The sequence below is a fragment of the Xyrauchen texanus genome, chromosome 20 (genome assembly GCF_025860055.1).
Source record: "Xyrauchen texanus isolate HMW12.3.18 chromosome 20, RBS_HiC_50CHRs, whole genome shotgun sequence".
Lineage (NCBI taxonomy): Eukaryota > Metazoa > Chordata > Actinopteri > Cypriniformes > Catostomidae > Xyrauchen > Xyrauchen texanus.
Window position 1 is genome coordinate 19,418,726 of NC_068295.1, and position 22,732 is coordinate 19,441,457.

Consider the following 22,732-nt stretch of genomic DNA (forward strand, 5'->3'; position numbering starts at 1 on the left):
GATTTGTTTTTGCATAATAGTACTTAATTATACTTTTTTTTTTTTTTTTTGCTTTAACAGTATTTAAGCATTTTCATTTATTATATAATATCCACATTTTACCATTATTTCCTTCATCACATATAAGAGCCTATTCTGTTATCTTTCTCACATAAAGTACCACGGTACAATGTTTTTTAGACATGGCCCATGGTAATGCCATGTTTTTAACATGTGTAAAACAATGGCATTTTTGAAGTACCTTGGAGTACCATAAAAGTATATTGAAATATAAATAGAATAATTGTATTTCCTTGTGTCTTTGACTTCCTTGTCCTTTCAACATTTAAATGTCTTTCTTCAGATCACCCTCACCACCATTGGATATGGCGATAAAACTCCCCAGACCTGGATGGGGCGACTTCTCTCTGCTGGATTTGCATTGCTGGGCATCTCATTCTTCGCTTTGCCTGCTGTGAGTAACTATAACCTGGCATACTGTACACTGGAATTAGTGCAGATTGGGACAAAGATTAATTAATGTGTTTACATGTACAATACAACATTGCTAACTATCAAAAATCAGTGAAATATAAAAACCATGAATGAAAAAAAAGAATCACGCATGACAATGCATGAAACATTTAAATGTGATATTTTTAAATAGTCCGTTTTTTTTCTCAAGTTTTGATGTCAGAATGTAAGCAAAGAATGCTGGTAAAGGGGTTTACATGCAGAGCGAAATCAGGCTGATTCCTGTGTGAAAACCTATGTGTGCTTGTTGGTCTTAGCTTAAGCTGTTTATTTCCTTAACCCAATAAAATAACACAGTTTAAAGTGTTTACATGACCTTACATATAGTCGGTTATTAAGTATAAGATGTAAGATGGTGCAGGTAAACACACTCAATGAATGAATGAATATGATTTGAATGTCTCACTTTTGAGGGATGGGTGATTTGTGTTTTCTTAAGAGAAAACTTAAACTCACTAAAGCTATTTTTGTGAGCCCAGGCATGAAGATTGTTTGTACTGTGATGATTTTTATGATGTGTTTAAGAAATATCAGTATGTTTGGCTGTAAAGCTCTTGAGTGCCCTGTCTTACTCACTCTCGTCAAGTGTTCTGTAGCTCTTTTTGCACGCTCTCAGTCTCTCTTAGTCCAAATCACTGGATTGAACCTGAGTAACAATGGACATTTGTGTTCTTGCTGTGGGTGGATGTGGGTGTAGGGTATTCTTGGCTCTGGCTTTGCTCTGAAGGTCCAAGAGCAGCACAGACAGAAGCACTTTGAGAAGAGGAGAAACCCAGCAGCCAGCCTGATACAGGTAAGCTAACCTCATCTGAAACACATGTGATAGTTCAAACATCAATAATGGAAGGCAAGCAACTCAGCACATATTCATCCATTAGAAGTTAATATAGAATCTGTTTGATAATACTGTAGGCTGATTTTGTGTACCAAAAGCTTTCAGTCTAACTTCAACTGCATCCATGATAATGCACACTGCTCTGTGTTGTATAATTACTGGTCATTTATCCAAAAATGAAAATTCTGTCATCATTTACTCCTTTGCACACCAGAGGCGACATGATAATGCGTCTTTTCAGATTAAAAGCAAGGCAAATGAACGCCATTAAAGGAATAGTTCACCACAAAATGAAAATTATTTAATTTACTCACCCTCATGCCATCCCAGATGTGTATGACTTTCTTTCTTTTGCAGGACACAAACAACAATTTTTAGAAGAATATCTCAGCTCTGTTGGTCCATACAGTGCAACTGAATGGTGGCCAGAACTTTGAAAGTCCAAAAAGCACATAAAAGCAACATAAAAGCAATCCATAAGACTCAAGTTGTTAAATCCATATCTTCAGAAGAGAAATAAGTGTGGGTAAGAAGAAGATCAATATTTAAGTCATTTTTTACTATGAATTCTCCTCCCTTCCCAGTAGGTGTTGATATGCACAAATAATGCAAATCGGTCAAAAAAAAGAAGAATGTGAAAGTGGAGATTTAAAAAAATAAATAAAAAGGACTTAAAAATGTAGCTGTTTCTCACCTACACCTATCATATCACTTCTGAAGATATGGATGTAATCACTGGATTTATTTTTTATGCTGCCTTTATCTGATTTTTGGACCTTAAAATTTCTAGCCACATTCACTTGCATTGTATGGACCAATAGAGCTACTTTTCTTAAAATGTTCTTTTGTGTTCTGCAGAAGAAAGTCAGTCATACTCATCTGGAATGGCATGAGTTAAATGAGAGAATTTTCATTTTTGAGTGAACACATTCCTGCCTTTCCGATAGGTGGCGCTATTAACCTTGTAATTTAATATCCCGATACATTAGGTGGGCGGAAAGCACCTTTTAGATGGTCTGCTCTTCGCTCATTATAGATGAATTTTTTAAAACAACCATGAAAGACAAACAAGCGATTTCTCTAATGAGCAGATCGAAAAAGATAACAGATTTATTTACACGCTGTAGCATTGATGACGTGGAAGACTTAATTTATTTGTGCAGATTCTGGAATTACAGTTTGATTAAAAAGACAAGATTAATGTTTTTATTTATTTGTTGAGTTTGTTGTTGATGAGAAAGAAAACATTCGAGACACTTCAAAAGACAGTTCACCTGTTGAAAAAGTTGTATTATCGTGTGTACATCAGAGGTGTGGTTAGAATCATGTGTAATAATAATAATAATATAAAAAATACTGATTATACTCCACCACACATACTGTATATATTTGGTGCTATGTACAATTGTTTAAAATTGCTGCGTGATGCACACACATAATGACTGTTAAAACAATTGTCAGTTGGATCAATATTGTATCTTATTGTCTTATTGTCTTGTTGTGTTATACATTTATTCAAAATTCTACATGTTACAAATTAAACGTTACATCATCTAAACACAAAAACCATCTTAAGTCTGACCCATTATTAGATACTTTATTACTGCTAATGGCAGCACAGCTGTTAATAACTTAAAGATAGCAACAACAATAACGGTTACATCATTTTGAGAAAAAAACACCATGTTTTTTGTATACAAAATCACACGGTATGCACTGCAAATCACAACAATAATATTAATATTAATATTTGGCGAAGAGAAACACTTGAGATCCGTAAAGTCGTGTATTAAAAAAAGTGATACAAAGGCAAAGATGCCGCAATATATATAAATTGTTAGAAATATAAGAGAACACAAGATTAAATGCAGAGGTGGGTAGTCAAGCGCTACATTTTCTCCATTACATTTACTTGTGTAACTTTTTTGGAAATAAAATTATTTTTTTAAGTATATTTTATGGTGAGTACTTTTCACTGTAATTCACTCAATTTCTGATGAAAATTATTTTTTTAATAAATTTTTACTTCATTACAATGGGCGTTCCTAAATGCGTAATTTATTGAGATTTTATAATGGGATTCTTACAACAGCGGAACTTCACAGCTGCACATTGTCACTCGAGTCGCCTTCAACTGTACAAACATTACTTCACTCCACACAGTGCCTTCATTTTACACCAAGACATGGATATATTTCAAGATTAAAATTGCAGCATAGGCCTGTTCTTAAAGACACACACACATGTTGGCAATGCCAATCAAAGGATGGAGGCATAACCCATGTCTTTTGGGGGTGTGTTAAGATCCAGGAGTTTTTTATGGTAATGTATGGGGCACTTGGCTTTCATTTTGCCCCAGACTCTGTATTTTGGGTGACGGGGCGGTCATCGACATTGAGAATAGGCACATAAAGAGTTGGGTCCTTACTAGCGTCATGATCGCCAGACAGGTTATTTTAAGGGGTTGGAGGTTGACTGGAGCGCCCTCGTTTCATGAGTGATGCTCGGAAATGGGGAGGGTGGTGGCCTTTGAAGAAGATTGTATAGAAGACTGGGCAATCTGGGCTTATTTGATAGAAATGGGGCAGATATTTGACCTTTTTAGAAGGTTTTCAGGGAGGGGTAGTGGAGAGAGATTTTTAGTTTTAAATGTGTGTGTACAATTCGATTGTTTTTTGAAAGTATAGATTTTGGGTGCGTGTGTGTGTGTGTGTGTGAGCGTGTATTTATCACTTTGTGGGGACCAAATGTCCCCATAAGGATAGTAAAACCTGAAATATTTGACCTTGTGGGGACATTTTGTCAGTCCCCATGAGGAAAACAGCTTATAAATCATACTAAATTATGTTTTTTGAAAATGTAAAAAATGCAGAACGTTTTCTGTGAGGGTTAGGTTTAGGGGTAGGGTTAGGTTTAGGGGATAGAATATAAAGTTTGTACAGTATAAAAACCATTATGTCTATGGAAAGTCCCCATAAAACATGGAAACACAACTGTGTGTGTGTGTGTGTGTGTGTTTGTGTGTGTGTTTGTTTTGTGTTTTTTTTCATGTTTCTAAATATTTACTGGGGTGAATGTTTGTGTCGGGTGGGGTGGGGGTGTTCGGGGGGAAGTGTTTAATTGTATATAATTTGATTCCACATTTTCTGTTATGTTTAATTGTTGAATGGAATCAATAAAAATTGTTAATAATAAAAAATAAAACAATTCAGCTCCAACTGGACAAGAGAACATGGTGAGGAATGTTTTAGAGATTGTGATAATGTGGGCTTGTCTGTGTCATGGTGATGCTCTTTCATTTTCAGCGTGAATCTGGTACTGGGGGCTCTTATAACCTCAGTTTACATTTTTATATCAGCACTGCAACATATCAGTGCCTACTGTGTAAATCCTTGTAAACATCAACGTTAAGAGCAAATGTTTCTCCCTGCCTATTGCGATTGTGAGCATTTCTGCACGTGCAAGGTTGGCACGTGTGCCGCATTTGACAGATGCGTGCAGCTTTGTCTTATGGACAACAAGCTTCCAAACACAGAGATAAGGTGCAATTTACACTTAGTGTACAAAACTAATTATCTAAATTCTTTCTACACTAACAATGCTGGAACTACATTTAACTAAAATCATACAGGATGTCAAAGCTGTGAAATAATGACAGAACGCATGAATAAAGCATGATCTTGCTTCAGTGTATAATCAAACTTTGGTTTGATTATACACTGAGGTTTCCAAAAGGTTTCCAAATTTCTCTTCTAAATGACAGATTCTTCCAAATCTGAGAAGCATCCTTAAAGTGATAGTTCAGTCTTAAATTAATATTCTATCATCATTTCCCTGAAAATGTTTTGGTTCCCTTTAATTTGATGCATGGAAGAAAGAATGCATATGGTTTTCGAACAAAATGGGGGTGAATGATGACAATTTCCATGAATAACAATGATATATTGCTGAAGTCAGAAGTTTACATACACCTCAGCCAAATACATTTAAACTTTTTCATAATTCCTGATATTTAATCATAGAAAACATTCCCTGTTTTAGGTGAGTTAGGATCACTACATTATTTTAAGAATGTGAAATATCAGAATATTAGAGAAAATTATTTATTTCAGCTTTTATTTCTTTCAACACATTCCCAGTGTGTCAGAAGTTTACATACATTTTGTTTGTAGGCCTCCTTGCTCGCACACGCTTTTTCAGTTCTGCCCACAACTTTTCTATCGGATTGAGGTCAGGGCTTTTTGATGGCCACTCCAATACCTCGACTTTGTTGTGCTTAAGCTATTTTGACACAACTTTGGAGGTTTGCTTGTGGTCATTGTCCATTGAATTTTAATGACTTCAACCTAAGTGTATGTAAACTTCTGACTTCAACTGTAAATAATAGTATTATTATTATTATTATTATTATTATTTGTATTTATATTATTATTATTCATTCTGTAATGCATGGTAAATGTGTATCATGTACTGGAATATATGAGTAAACATCCATTACGTTATATGTGGAAGTAACAGATTAATGGATAATTTAATGGATACTTTCTTACTCTTACTTGAGTAAATTGTAACATTATTGCTTTTACTTCTACTTGAGTAATTATTTTTTAAGTAATTGTACTTTTACTTGAGTCAAGTTTATGGCTACTCTACCCACCTCTGATTAAATGCAAAGGCAAAAAAATCAGAAATATGGAATACATTATGAAGACAATAAAAATAAGATCAGATAGAGCTTTACGACACACCATAAAAAAAATTAAAACCTTCCTTTGCCGTGCAAATGTTCACTCCAGGTGTGAATGGCTTCATAGGAATCCATTGTTTCAATTTTAAAAAATTTGCGAAAATTAGCATTTGGTGTGCAAAGGCCTTAACTGTCTGAATGCAGTGTTTACATTTTCCAAAATGTATCCTCTTGTGTTCACTGGAAAAAAGAAAGTCATAGGGCTTTGGAACAACAATGATGGTGAGTAAATTATCACAGAATTTGCCTTTATGAGTGAACTAAGGAAGCAAAACTTTAGGTTTCTCCTATATGTATGATTCATCATTATTATAAAATTAACCCCATCAGGGGTCTTGTATCATCTACAATGGGTTTATTTTGTGATAATGATTGCCTGACTGTACATTATCTCATTTATTACACGGCCTACTTACCAAAAAAAAAAAAAAAAAAGGATGTGATAGTGAGTTTAAATTATTTTATTATGTAAGACAGGGTGGGTGTGTGCAGGGGGTGGGGGTAATACTAAACTCTTATTATGGCCCTTTTTTCAGTCACTTTCCAAGATGTAATGAAGCAATACTAGATCGCACCAATGTTGCGGGGCTTCCGATGTAGACAGTTTTGTTGATTATAAACAGAAGCAATAATTTTATTACATTGTTTGCTTTCAGAGATGTGGTATAATGCCATTTGCATGTCGAATTAACAGGTTTTTAAAGGTTTGCGACCACGCACTTCCTCACTACGTATGCACGCTAAACTTAACAAGTGTTTAATGAGCTACTGAAAGCTGCACGAGAGAGAGAGAGAGAGAGAGAGAGAGAGAGAGAGAGAGAGAGAGAGAGAGAGAGAGAGAGAGAGAGAGAGAGAGAAGTGGAAGATTTAATTTATTTGTCCAGATTCTGGAATTACAGTTTGATACAAAGACAAGATTAATGTTTTTATTTATTTTCTATGGGTTTGTTTACTAAATCTCAGCTATTTTAAGTGTCTGGGAATTCCCCGCATCATGAACATGGAACTTGCGGGAATGATAAAATCTGTGCGCAATACTTGCAGTACCGCCCTAAATTTCAGGCTCTGTAATAAGAAAGAGACTGCATAGTGACATACGAAAGACATGAAACAATGTAGGAGATTTGTTGACATGGACAACAGTCAAATATATAAAATATTTGAGCACAGAATGCTGTGATTGACCAATCGAGTGTCCTTCACCATTTACTATCACAATCAAGTATTTCAGAGAGCCATGTAATAAGCCCATTTAAAGTGATTCATTGATCCAGTTTCCAAATGAATATCAATTCCTTATTTGTATTTTTGTCTGTAATTTACTGATATTATAAAGGTATGTATGAAAAATATTGGCACCCTACTGTACTTTGTTAGCATCAGCTTAAACTGAATAATTAGTAAATTACCAAAACTCTGTCAGTTACACAATAAAAACCATGTTCATTTTATATACGAGAAAAGAGAATGAACAACAGGGTGGGCATTGATTACATTGAGGACTATTATCTTCTGTTAGAGCCAAAGGAAACACTTGCAGATATTTATGATGTGTTTCCACGGAAGGAATTCTGAGCAAGAGCCTCCCAGAGGACAATAGCTCTTCCTAATGGATGATGCATCCTTCTTTTCTAGCTGGGGAACCAGTTTTACTCCAGGAAAATGTGCGCACACATACACACACATCTAGAAAACATTGAGGTCCTGTAACATTATCAAAATGTGTTACTTCCTTTTGACTGCTGTTGGCAACCCACATGCAATTTCCCAAATATTTTTAATCACCATGAACTAAAGTGAAGTCTTTTCTTTCTCCAGGTTGTTTTCTGATATTGCAGACAGAGAAGATTTCATATTTTCACTGGTCCTTGTGTTTATTTTCTCTTTTCTTTCTGTTCTGTCTCTAACTTTGTTTTTAATTTCCTTTTCTTTTTCCAAAGGCCTTTTAGTGGGCAGCCAACCATCCAGCCTCAATTACTATTGTCAGCAATCATGTATTTTGACCGTGATGTGTTCTATAATGTGTAGCACTGCAGAAACTGCATTGGTGCATTATCTCTAGGTGCACAGTGTCCCTTTAAATGGAGCTTAGAGTACTACACACCTATTAGTAGCTGAAAGCATACCCGATTTAGCCAAAATATTAAACAAACATACATGTGTAGAACTTTACGAATAATGGGCGTTCTGATTCTTTGGAAACCTGCAGAGTATTCTGCAGGCACAGATTCTGTGTGGGCCTGATTATTTCTCATTATTTGTGCTCCCTCAAGTCCCTTTAATCACTTCAGGCCTTTATATAACACAGGAATTTATATCTTAATTTTGATCTGTGGAGTATGACTCTGAGCTATGTCTGGGTTTGGATTCTTTCCTGCATGTTACGATTGGTGTCTTTTCTCTGCTGATATTTTTGTATGGAATGATTTTTTTGTCTTCACTGCTGTGTCACTCTGTCAGCTGTGCAATTTTAGAGCTCCATATTCAGTCTTTCGCACTTGTGATGTTTTTCTCCTCACAAAACTTCCTCCATTCCTTTCTTATTTTTTAAAGCTGTTATTAATTTTGATACATAACGCTATATCCATTATCCCATTATGTGCTCCTTTTTTAAATTTATCTAGCAGTTGTCAAATATCTGCATGGTCAGATATAGTTAAAATATGTATGTAGTAAAATAATAATGTTGCTGTGTCGGGCTAGTCGATATGCTCAAACAAACAAAGCAATGCTTTGATAGCACCACAGGGTTTATGATTTCTGGATGTATCATCCCATGAATGGCTTACTTACAGTTGTCTCTGCATATTATGCTGTGACAAGATACAATTTTTAATGTAGAAATAATTACACACTTAAAGTGTTAACTGGACAGGCAGCATTTTGGTTTAAATTATTATAGATTTTTATGTGCTATAAAATGCTTGTTTGTGTGTAAAAGCTTTTCACTGGATAAGTGTGTGCCTCTTCTCATTCACCATGCCACTTTTTTGTCTTCTGGCTGTTTTGATGTTGTGTGTGCCACCCAGGCATCAAGACATTTATTCAACACTGTTTCCACACACATATCTGGAGACAGAACATCAGTGTGAAATACACTCATGAAAATATTTTTTTTTATCATATACAGTGGCCCCAAAATGACCAGACACTTATGGACACTTAAAACACATGTAACATTGTCTAAATGTCATTGCATTAGATACAAAATATCCAACCAGAGGCATCTGCAAATAAATTATGTTAAACCTTTTATCAAAACTAAATTTCTGAGCTATTTTTTCCAATTAGATTCAACCAACTGGTCACAAGGTCATTTTAATGGATGTATAAGGCCCATTCCCCTTAAGTTTACACAAGTTCCCTTGCAGAGTAACCACATGTGTAGTTCAACACATTAACTACATATTACACAAAGTTTCTTACTTTACTTTATCCTTCCGCTTATACCATATGGTATTGCAATGGAGAAGACAAAGTTTGCTATAGTTTGACAATGAAGTTTTTAAATATTTGAAACCTAATAAACTCAAATTTGTGAAATTCTGTTTTTGCTGTATAAATAATTGTATAAAATATAATTGGTTTGGTATATTGTTACAGTATATAATGCAAAGACATTCATACATGTTTAAAAGGACAGTTCACCCAAAAATGAAAATGCTCTCATAATTTACTCACCCTCATTCCATCCCAGATGTGTATGACATTATTTCTTCTGTTGAACTCAAATAAAGTCAAATTTCAGCTTTGTTGGTCCTTTCAATGCAAGTGAAGAATGACCAGAAATCTGAAGGTCCAAAAAGCAGATAAAACCAGCATAAAATTATACCCTAAGACTCCATTGGTTAAATCCATATCTTCAAAAGTGATATGATATGTGTGGGGAACACAAAGGAAAGTCACATGTGGTGCCTGTTTAGTTTCACTTTGTGAAAGTGGAGATTTATAATATAAAAGGACTTAAATATTGTTTTCTCACCCACACTTATCGTATCCCTCCTGAAGATATGAATTTAACCATTGGAGTCTTAGGGTTTCATTTTATGCTGGTTTTGTCTGCTTTTTGGACCTTCATATTTCTGGCCACCATTCACATGCATTGAAATTACCAACAGAGATTTTAAATATATTTTCTTCTGTTCTGCAGTAGAAAGAAAGTCATACAAATCTGGGATGGCATGAGGGTGAGTAAATTATGAAAGAATTATAATTTTTTGGGTGAACTATCCCTTTAAAGATAAGTTGTGTGATTTTTTTGGGGGGTCATTTCTGTTAAATCAGCCTACTAATTGCTTACATATCGTTTATTTTGCTTATTACTTTTTGATACTAAAAGGATTTTTAACAATGAAAATATAAAACACATCAAACACCGATCAGCCACAACATTAAAACCACCTGCCTAATATTGTTTAGGACCCCCTTGTGCTGCCAAAACAGCACCAACCCGCTTCTCAGAATAGCATTCTGAAATGAATTGTCTCACCACAATTGTACAGAGCGGTTATCTGAGTTACCAAAGACTTAGTCAGTTCGAATCAGTCTGGCCATTCTCTGTTGGCCTCTCTCATCAACAAGGCATTTCCATCTGCAGAACTGCCACTCACTGGATGTTTTTGGCACCATTGTGAGTGAACTCTAGAGGCTCTTGTGAGTGAAAATCCCAGGAGATCAGCAGTTACAGAAATACTCAAACCAGCCCGTCTGGCAGCAACAATCATGCCACGGTCCAAAACACTGAGATAAAAAATGTTCCCCATTCTGATGGTTTATGTGAACATTAACTGAAGCTGCTGACCAATATCTTCATGATATTATGCACTGCACCGCTGCCACTCGATTGGCTGATTTGATAATGGTATGGATGATTGTTGGTGCCAGACAGGCTGGTTTTAGTAATTCTGTAACTGATGAACTCCTGGAATTTTCACACACAACAGTCTAGAATTTACTCTTAATGGTGCCAACAACAAAAAACATCCAGTGAGTGGAATTTCTGAACGCCTTGTTGATGAGAGAGGTGAACAGAATGGCCAGACTGGTTCGAAATGACAAAGTCTACGGTAACTCAGATAAACGCTCTGTACAATTGTGGTGAGAAGAATATCAACTTAGAATGCTATTCTGAGATGCGGGTTGGCACTCTTTTGGCGGCATGAGGGGGACCTACACAATATTAGGCAGGTGGTTTTAATGTTATGGCTGATATGTGTATTTATGTGTGGCTTAAGTGTCCAAATGCTTTTTAGGATCACTGTATGTGACCAAATTTTGCAGCTTTGCAAATCAGAAGTTCAACAAATGTCTTGAGCCCAAAACAGTGATCGACTGGCTGTTCCCTCACCATGCTATTGTCTCTCTCCACCCATGTCCCTGTGTGTGTGTTTGTGTTTCCTGCACCAGGCTGCGTGGCGTCTCTACTCCACAGACCTCTCCAGAACAAACCTGAGAGCCACATGGCTGTTCTATAAAAGTGTTCTCCCTCCTCAAAGGCATGTATTAATGCAGTGAACTGATGGAAGAGCGCTGACATGAACTGGTTGTTACTAATCATTTTGTTTTCTTTTGTTGTTCTCCTTTTTTCCAATCCCTGCTTTTTTTTCCTGGCCTTGTGTATTTCTATTTTATTTTCCACTTTTTCATTTCCTTCCCTATTTTTCTGGTTTTGTATACTCTGCACGTAGTGTGTGTGGCGTAGCTATGCGGCTGATGAGAACTCGGTTTCCATTGCTACTTGGAAGCCTCATTTGAAGGCGTTGCATACCTGCAGCCCTATAAAGTAGGTACAACTCTGGCAGCTGGTGTCATATTTGGTGTAGTGCTTCTGTAGCTCTCATTTTCCCACTTCCCACAGCAAATAAATTATGTTTTCCCTCAATCTATCCTCTTGCAAAGCATAATCATCTCTTCCTGTACCCTACCCTACAAGGCCTAATCTTATGCTTGGTTGAAGATAATAAAAAAATCACATTTGGTCATTGAGCACAAGGTTTCGTTGAACACGAGGCTTCCATTACTGAATGAGAGACAAAGATCCACATGTTTCCTTGTGTAGATGCTGTGCGTAACTGTAATTTCCCTCCACATTACCCAAGAACAGATACCTACATAAATTAACACTTCACCTAGACACCCTGATGGAAAAAAAAAAGCTTAAACCAGCCAAAGGAGGTTTACTGGTCTTAAGCCTGTCTAACTGGTCTCCCAGCCTGGCAAAGCTAGTGTTAATCTGTTCACTAGCCTGACCATCTGCCCAAAACCTCTCTAAACCATCTAAAAAGACCAGGGACCAGCTAATCACCTCAAGCTGATTTAAATGTTATTTTCCAGCAGGGTAGTTTGGAGACAGACACCTTGAAATCACACATACTGTAAAATCTCTCTGAAAATAGATGTGCTACTCACAGATCACCCCTTCATAACAAAGCTGTTCCTCTCCTGCAAGCGCTTGTCTTAGTCAGCTTGATTGTGCATTGCTCATAGCTTGCATGTCTGCTTGTTTGCTGTCTGTTTTAAAAAGGACTTTCCATTTCTTTTGACTCTTAATACGTGTGAGTGTGTAAAGGTATATTTATGTTAACTTTTCTTTTATAACTTTTAAACTTGATATTGTCTGTGACACAGAGGGAAATATATTGATGGGTCATTCTCAATATGAAACACTCAGTATATTTCTGAGTCATTTGTGTCTTTTCTGTAGTCTCCTCATTAGTGTATGTCATTCATGTTAAGTATTAATATCCTGCCTCTTTTCTTTCTACATTTTTTTTTGTACTAACTCCTGAAGGAAAGACCAGGGAGAATCCATCAGCAGGTTTGTTGTTCTTGTATCTACATCATGCTAGTGTCTGCAATGTTTTATTACTTTAATATCGATAGTGTTTTAATGGCTATGACATCAATAAAAACAGGAAATAGGAAGCAGAATTACACACCTTTGTGTATTTTCAAGTATATTCAGTTGTAGCATGTTATATGTCTTACTTTATCCATTCATCACCTATGATTTCCATTTATTTGCCATTTTAGAGATGTGGGATTGTATTATAGTAGTTTAAGTATACAGTTAATAAATTTCACACCAACAAGAGTACTGCTGTACTGGTATTCAGTGCAACAACATGATTATAAATGTGATAATGATTTGTACAACAAATCTATGAACAATGAAGTTAACTTCAGATACAATATGTTCAAAGCATGACTCTCATCCTGACACCATGAAAAAAGACAAGCAGAGTGATACAAGCATTGAAGTGTCTCAGTACTAAAATATTAAATATAAGCATATTTGGACTGTTCTTTGTCCAATCAGATTAGAGGGCTGGAACTAACTTTTGTACAAGGACTGTTCTAGTATTGTGGTAATGGTTGTTTAGATGTGGAGCAGCTTAATTGTGCTAAGTAACAGCTTACTTAGAGAAAGCATCGAAGACGATAGAGTCTGAATATAGGCATGATAGTGTCCATCAGTGCCAAAAAGTGAGTGTATGTGCGTGTGTATGTTTGCACGTGAAGAGTGCCTTCTGTAATATTGTAGGGGAATGGCCCACTTGTCTCTGTGTAGTACCCACATAGATGAACTGTTATGCACCTTTTCTATTCATGATTGATTATAATATTTATGAAATAGAACCAAGAGAAAAAGAAACAGAAGATCACCACATAGATGCATTAGGATGATCTTAAACACCCTTTATCAATAGTTTGGTGAGAAATAAAGGCCTAATTAAAAAGTGTAACATTTCCTTTTATGTTTTTAACTTCAACGTCATTACAGTAGGGGCAGAGCTTACTGTTTTGATTGTTGTAATTTATGGTTGCACCCAAAGGCTTTTCCTTTTATGTTGCCTCACGCTTTCAGTTAACGCTGTAATTGGATGTTTAAATGGTTCTTATTAAATATTTGCAGAGCACTAGCAGTCAGACATAAATGAAGTAATTTACAGTTGGAAAAGCTCCTCACTGTCTGGCAAATGTGTCATTAAACATGGTAACATCCAAATTGCAAAGGCATTGAAGGAAACGGCTTAGCTGTGAATACTTTTGCGTGGCTTATGGTACTTTGTATATGGACAAACATAGAGAAAGTTATAAATTGTTTGCATCCATTTATTTACTGGTTAGGGTTAAAGGAATTACATGTTTAACGAAAGAAAATGTATAATTGCTAGGACAGTTTGTCAAGGGTTGGTTGCTAGACAGGTATATATTTCTTGTGTGGATGTATTTGTATGTGTGGTTTTGTGTTTATTTTGCTCCATCTTTTGTACAACCTATATAATTCTCTTAAAGAGTTAGTTAACCCAAAAAATTTTATTCTGCCATCATTCACTCACTCTTATGTCATTCCAAACACATTTGACTTTTTCTTTCTTTCTTTCTTTCTTTCTTTGGAACACAAAAGAAGATGGAGTATGTAAAAGAGATAGAATATAAGTGAATGGTGGTTGAGGTTGTCAGTCCCCAACATTCTGTTTGTCATCTTCTTTTGTGTTCTACGGAAGTAAATGCAAGTCATATGGATTTGAAACAATTTGAGGGTGAGTAAATTATGTCAGAATTGTAATTTTTTGGGGATTAACTGTCTGTTCAAGCCAAAAAATCTCTTCCCATGAAACAAGAAAAAATAATTGCTAGTGGGGTAAGAAAAATAAACTTGTTATAAGCAAAAACATGACTCAATTTTGTCATATTTGTTCAGTTTATAAATTTTTACTGGTTTTTTATTTTATTTGGTTTTCAGTGTTTAAGGAAGTTGTTTCACCTCACAGTAACTTTGCTCATCTGCCATCTGTCTTCCTCATTTCCTTAGTAAGGGTCAAAGTAGTAGGCAGAGGCTCTTCAGGAGATATACCACACAGAACCATAGGTACTCAGCATCCCCCCCACTGCTCCAGCAAAATTATCAATGTGAATGCTAACTAATCCCATGCATGGATAATGGTGGGCACCTCAGAAAAACCCCGCCCCCTCCTTACAAAGAATCTAAGTTAAAGGTCTGCTCCCTTTGCCTGTTGCCTGAAGGATATAACTGGCAATGATAGATCTTCTTGTCCCCTTTCTATCGAACACCCTCCTATACAGTGTGCATGACCCCACAGGAATGATTGCACAATATCCATTTTCTTCCACATATGATACAATATCTGATTTACGATTTACTTTATGTAACATGCTTGTGGTTTTACCTAGCAAAAAATAAAAGTAGAATGTCTACCAAGAGGTCTATTATCTCTGAAGGCAGCTACCTGTTAGCATTCCCATTCATCTCAATGGCAGTTGCTGGGTTGGCGCAGGATCCCCTTCAAGTATGCGATTTGAAATCTGCCGTTTTTTGCAGAATTTTATATTTTCTTTATTTTTATTTATACAGATCACCTTCAATGTCATGTGACTAATCACTCTAGAGTCACAGGTTAAAAGGTTATGCCATTTTAAATCAGGCCATGCTAACTAGCTAAATCTCCTGTTGACTAATTTTGAACATCTAATATTGTAATACCTGGAATAATGAGTTAAACAATGACTAAATGACTATAGGTTACACTTTACATCCTACCATTTAAAAAGCAATAGTTGTAAAACTGCATGTCGCATGTGCATGAGAACTGGCTCTGTATGCCTATAAATTACCTTTACATCATTATGTCTTATGCCTCACCAAGACCCCACATTCCTTTTACACACACACACACACACACACACACACACACACACAAACTACCAAGCATGAGCTCACAGCACAGTGATAAACAGGATATACACATCTAGCATGAATAAGAGCCCCTGATTATGGAATCATCATCTTGGAAGGAGCATTTCCAACCCAATCTAGCGAGAATGGTCAAAATAGTACGAGGTGGCCAGCTGACAAGTGAAATTAGACGAGTTATATGCCTACATTGAGAGGTGCTTCCCTTGTGTCCTTGTAGTTCCCAATGTGGCTTTCGTTCCATGTTAATCCAAAACTGTTTTTGTAACTTTAACCCCTAACCAAAACCCCATAACTAAACCTAACCATGTGTAATACATAAGAAAGTGATCATGAAGCGTATGTGATTATGTATATGTTGTACTTTTTCGTATGAATGAATTTGCACAAATTTGTACTAATTTGCCACCTTGTAGTATTGTGATGAATTTTCATGAGACTATGTTGGCATTTCCCAGGTTCATATTTGTTTTGCTCATAAACGGTGCATTCTGTAAATGTCCAGCCTCTCTTGGCCTCTACAAGAGGCCTGGAAAGGCAGCTCATGAAGGTGTTGCAAGGCTGCTCCACATATAAGGTAGCAATAGAAAAAGAGTGGTCAGAGAGTCTTGCTTCAAAATGTTGCTTGCTGAGTGGTGGTGGGAATGTAAGATTCATGATAGTCTTTTGATGCAGTTTTTGAGAAAGGTGCAGGATAGCTTTTTGAAGATTTGGCACAGAATATTAATATCCAAGTAATAGGTGTTACATATCATACATGTCAATAGGTGTTACATATCATTATATCCAAGTAATAGGTGTTACATATCATGCTTAAAAGCACAATAAAAATTAGTTCTTTACTGGAGGAATCAAGTAAATTCTGAAGGAAGAGAATCTTATTGGTTCAAAATAAACCATCCTAACAGTTTTAATTTAATCAACCATTAACTAAATACCTTTTTGTCTAAATTCAAGATTTAATTATTATTTGTTCTTGTTTGTTATTCCCTGTCATCCTCATTTTCTTTATCTCCTTTGTCTTTCGTTTCTCGCATATGTCCTCTTCCATCCATCTTTATCCCTATTTTCTTCTGCAGCCAAAAGCTGAGTTTCCGGGAGCGTGTGCGCATGGCCAGTCCTCGTGGTCAAAGCATAAAGAGCAGGCAGATGTCAGTGAATGATCGGCGCTCTCCTGGCACAGATGTGGGAGTGGAGGGAAGCAGTCCTGCCAAAGTCCAGAAGAGCTGGAGCTTCAATGACCGAACTCGCTTCCGTCCATCGCTCAGACTCAAGAGCCAATCACGCACCACAGCTGAAGGTGAAAGATTTTTCTGATTGGCCAAATAGGTGCAGTGTGAGCGGGTGAGCGGAAAAGCAAGTTTGTAAAGAAATTTAATCTTTCACTGCTTACTGAAGTTCAAAGTTTGGTGAATTCTGACCTGCTAATTTGCTTAATGAAAAGGCGTATGGACAATAGAGCATTTAAACATCACAGATTGATCTTTCAGCTCAAAATAAATAATTGAATTTCAAATTCAAAGCTGCATGGTGTGCAGCACTGTGCACAAAGTAATTTTGCATGTTCACATTCCAGTGTGACTGCTCCTTTACTGTAATTACAAAAACAGTTTATAGTTCTCAATAACTTATAATCAGAGTGATATTTTTGTGTAGACCTGTGCTTTTCATTTTCATTTACCATTTTTTTAATAATTAGTGGTTTTATGAGCAGTATATCTGCTTCTTTTGGCATCATGAAACTCTTTTTAAACAAAAGCAATGCAAAAGCCAGTTATTCTCTTTCCACTCATTATCATAATTGGTGGCAGTTTTTATTCCTGAATATAGGATTTACAAACACCATGGGCTGCAGTGGGAAAGCATGGTTCTCTGTTTGCCCTAACTAACCTTAGCTCATGCTCCCATCACCAGAATTTCCCCCTGAGGGCACAGAGAGAGAAAAGCAGAGAAAGATACATTTTTTATAGAAGATATTCAATATTGACAGAGTCCTGCTCATTAGACATGAGGGATTGACAGCACCATGGTTCCATGGGAAAATGAATCACTGCAAGACAATTAAAAATGTTGTTTATGTACACGTTGAATTTTTGGTGTAATAAAATTAAATCAAAATAATTCATGTGTACAGAATTCGCCCTGCAACCAATCAACAAATTTATATTTGTATTATTAGGACTTTGAATCGATAAAAAGTTAATTGCACAGTATTCTGTGATTAATCACAATTGTACATGGTACACTAAAACAAATATTAAAATATAATTATATTTATTTTATACTTTGTCTTAAAGGATTAGCAAAAAATTGGTTAATTAGACACATTTCTACAGGTATACATCTTTGATAAAATGATGTTTACATGCCATAAATAGAGTGGACATGTATTTATTAAATGTTGGGCAAAATCTTCTGCCATTTCCAGTGGACTTTTTTAATAATAGGATCAAATGGGCTGATTCAATTTATATCAAGCTTTATTAGCAAGATAAACTTAAAGAGTACATTGCAAATGTATTATAAGACACTATACAAAGAGATATCAAATAAATTGAATGCTAAAGTGAAATTTGTTGAAGTTTAAAATCTCAAAACTAGTATTTTCTCTGGCTGCTGTTCAGTCTCTATCTCACACACATCTTGTGCGGATTCGCTTTGACACTAACTGATTCACTAACAGTGTGGGTGAGCGTTTTCAGGCTAGGCGAAGATATACGGCAGCTTGGCCACGTGAAGTCTCTATTCTCTGTACATTAAATCTGCTCCCGTGTTTATTATGCTTGAGACATGTGTCACAAGTTTCTGTGGTAGGATGTGCAGTTGAGTAGTGTATCTCCTGGAAATTTATATGCCAATTTTAGCCACAGGACATTGGGAAAACATTAGTGAAGTTACAGGAAGTGCAAAAAAATAAATAAAATGGATACTGCAGTAATTAACACAGAATTTGGAGTGGAGTGGTGGTGGCGTAGTGGACTAAAGCACATAACTGGCAATCAGAAGGTCGCTGGTTCGATCCCTACAGCCACCACCATTGTGTCCTTGAGCAAGACACTTAATCCAGGTTGCTCCGGGGGGGATTGTCCCTGTAATAAGTGCACTGTAAGTCGCTTTGGATAAAAGCGTCTACCAAATGCATAAATGTAAAAATAAATGTATTGTTGGATTTTAACCAGCCGTTCACATATACATTATAAAGTATGTGGAGCTTTTGGTCCAAAACAACAAGCTGAGTGGAAAGAAGTGATATGGCAGCTGATCATATTTTCTGTTTATTGTATCAAAATAATTATTGTATTGTATTTTTAATTATTGTATTTCCAATACATTTCATTTCCACAAAAGCAGCCCTATATAGAAGATTTCACAAAGGTACAAATGAGCATCTTGGTGGCAGCAGCGATCTGTAGGCTTCAGCCCTGTTTGAGGCCTATGAGCTCAGAACTATGTTTCTCATATACAGCTGTGCTACCACACTGGCTTCATACCCTTCTAAATACAGTCAGGTCCATAAATATTGGGACATCGACACAATTCTGATCTTTTTGGCTCTATACACCACCACAATGGATTTGAAATGAAACGAACAAGATGTGCTTTAACTGCAGACTTTCAGCTTTAATTTTAGGGTATTTACATCCAAATCAGGTGAACGGTGTAGGAATTACAACAGTTTGTATATGTGCCTCCCACTTTTTAAGGGACCAAAAGTAATGGGACAATTGGCTGCTCAGCTGTTCCATGGCCAGGTGTGTGTTATTCCCTCATTATTCCATTTACAAGGAGCAGATAAAAGGTTCAGAGTTCATTTCAAGTGTGCTATTTGCATTTGGAATCTGTTGCTGTCAACTCTCAATATGAAATCCAAAGAGCTGTCACTATCAGTGAAGCAAGCCATCATTAGGCTGACAAATCAAAACAAACCATCAGAGAGATAGCAAAAACATTAGGTGTGGCCAAATCAACTGTGTGGAACATTCTTAAAAAGAAAGATCACACCGGTGAGCTCAGCAACACCAAAAGACCCGGAAGACCACGGAAAACAACTGTGGTGGATGACCGAAGAATTCTTTCCCTGGTGAAGAAAACACCCTTCACAACAGTTGGCCAGATCAAGAACACTCTCCAGGAGGTAGGTGTATGTGTGTCAAAGTCAACAATCAAGAGAAGACTTCACCAGAGTGAATACAGAGGGTTCACCACAAGATGTAAACCATTGGTGAGCCTCAAAAACAGGAAGGCCAGATTAGAGTTTGCCAAACAACATCTAAAAAAGCCTTCACAGTTCTGGAACAACATCCTATGGACAGATGAGACAAAGATCAACTTGTACCAGAGTGATGGGAAGAGAAGAGTATGCAGAAGGAAGAAACTGCTCATGATTCAAAGCATACCACCTCATCAGTGAAGCATGATGTTGGTAGTGTCGTGGCGTGGGCATGTATGGCTGCCAATGGAACTGGTTCTCTTGTATTTATTGATGATGTGACTGCTGACAAAAGCAGCAGGATGAATTCTTAAGTGTTTCGGGCAATATTATCTGCTCATATTCAGCCAAATGCTTCAGAACTCATTGGACGGCGCTTCACAGTACAGATGGACAATGACCCGAAGCATATTGCGAAAGCAACCAAAGAGTTTTTTAAGGGAAAGAAGTGGAATGTAATGCAATGGCCAAGTCAATCATCTGACCTGAATCCGATTGAGCATGCATTTCACTTGGTGAAGCTGAAAGTCTGCAAATAAAGCACATCTTGTTCGTTTCATTTCAAATCCATTGTGGTGGTGTATAGAGCCAAAAAGATTAGAATTGTGTCGATGTCCCAATATTTATGGACCTGACTGTAACACATAGTGTAGATTTACCACAGATGATATGGCCTATAAGGCACCGTTTAACTTTTAAAAACCTTTTGCTTCACATTTTGATTGCAATCTTTCATCTTCTGCCATTTATCTGTGCCATGCAATTATTTCTGAGACTAAAGGTCACCAATCCCATCTACAGTTACTTCCATAGTTTTAGATGGAAGAATTCAATCAGTCCTAAAAGCATCATCTAAAGATACATTTGGACAGACCTTTTCTTTTTGATTCACACTTAAGCCCTTAAAGGGATAGTTCACCAAAAAAATAAAAAATATGACATAATTTACTAATCCTTATGTTGTTCCTAACCTATGCAACTCACAAAGAAAGACTAGGCAGCATTGGGCATAATGTTAGTATCAGCCACCATTCACTTTCATTGTATGGGAAAAAATGCAAGAAAAGTAAATGGTGACTGACCTACCTTATGCCTGACATCTCCTTTAGTGTTCCAAGGAAGAAAGTCATATGTTTATAGAACAACATACGAGTGAATAAAAATGTTCAGTTTTGGGTAAACTATCTCTTTGAAGTTGGTATCTATTAATAAATACACTGATAGTGACATCTAAAGAATTATCAGTTGTGCTCAATATAATCATGACCAAAAAATGTATGTTTTTAATGAAAAAAGGTTTTGTTGCCTCCCGACTTAATTTAATGTTTCAATACAGAGGCGCTTACTTCCTGTGTGTATGCTGTAAAGATTAGAGTGGACTGTGAAGGTGAGGGGGTTGAGGAAATAATTTGCTCTGAATGCTATGTTGATTCATAGATATGTTGATGAAAGCTTGGCTTTCTCTAGTCTTCAGCCTAGTTTTGCTTCTGCAGAGACTTTTTTCAAGATCAGTGAGGATCCACTACAAAAAAACCTTTCTGCTTAATATGATTTCAAATTGTCTTCCTTTCTTGATCTTACAGCTGACACCAATCTTGGACCCGATGATGCTTTTGATGAGAAGGGTTGCCATTGTGATGTGACTGTGGAAGATCTGTCTGCTCCTCTAAAAGCAGTCATCAGGGCAATCAGGTGAGACTGGCTTCAGTCAGCACTGCACTGAAAGATTACCTTTGGCTTGACAAAGTCTGAAAGTTCAAACCAGTTTTAAAAGTTGAAGTTTGATGGATATACATATATGACATATATATTCACGGTAAGACAAAAAGCCAGCTATCTAGCTTGAGATTCTGACTGTCACATAGATAGTAAGATAAAAAGTCAGATAGATAGAGAGCAATTTAAAGCAGATTAAAGGACTGTGAGGGTTTGTTTACATTAGAGTTTGAATTTAGTTAGAATTTATATTAACGAGAATGCTTATGGCCCATTTGAACATTCCGTCAATGTAAGTCTATGTGATTTTGATCATCCGCTGTGCAGAAACCTTAAGTCTGATCAATTAGAAAAGAACTGCTCACTATTCCAGAACAGTCTGAATGTTTGTACCAAATTTGGTGGCTGTAGCAAGAAAGCTCTATGTGGAGAAAATGTGTTGAGTTGTGATTTTGGTTTAGGGATTTAAAAAAAATTATAATAATAATTTTAACAAAGTTTTTGGAATAACAGTATGTTGGCTTTGTCAAGCCAACATACAGACTAGAACGTGTCCTCATAGGCAAGAACATGTGAGTGTGGTTTTTGGTTTGTTCTCTGTATAAGCTGTGCATTGCCAATATAGCTGGAGTTTTGCTTACTGGCCCCCGGACAAAACAGGTGGTACTTCAAGCTTGAATTGCTTCGATGCTAGGAATTTTCCTTATTATGGTCCGGGGACAAGATTAATTGTGTACACATTTCGAATACGTTATATTTTATATAATTAATTACGCTGAAATAATGTGTTAAATCGACAGCCCTAATACAGATATGAAAAAGTTAAGCAGAGTTCAACTTTATGTAAATGAGCAGCGAAGAAATACAGCGACCACCAATGGGAGTGCAGACAACAGTTGAGTAGGAATACCTACTAGCAACAAACAGCATGGAAACTCCACAACCTCCAACGATTTATTCGCTGTCAGTATGAAAAGGACTTTTATCTGTGTT

The 22,732-nt window shown here is 36.4% G+C and overlaps 1 protein-coding gene across 5 annotated transcripts in view; it reads left to right on the plus strand.

The window, feature by feature from the left end:
- The window catches only part of LOC127660994 (potassium voltage-gated channel subfamily KQT member 5-like), a 249,356-nt gene that overhangs the window by 215,554 nt on the left and 11,070 nt on the right, over positions 1–22,732 (plus strand). For 3 of the 5 annotated variants that reach the window (XM_052151510.1, XM_052151511.1, XM_052151513.1), the window contains exons 6-11: positions 344–454; positions 1,211–1,306; positions 11,783–11,877; positions 12,886–12,912; positions 16,893–17,113; positions 21,607–21,715. In XM_052151510.1, coding sequence (XP_052007470.1) covers positions 344–454; positions 1,211–1,306; positions 11,783–11,877; positions 12,886–12,912; positions 16,893–17,113; positions 21,607–21,715 — 659 coding nt within the window. Of the gene's footprint in view, positions 1–343; positions 455–1,210; positions 1,307–11,501; positions 11,591–11,782; positions 11,878–12,885; positions 12,913–16,892; positions 17,114–21,606; positions 21,716–22,732 lie in introns of all 5 variants that reach the window. The other 2 variants (XM_052151514.1, XM_052151512.1) reach the window with 2 other exon arrangements.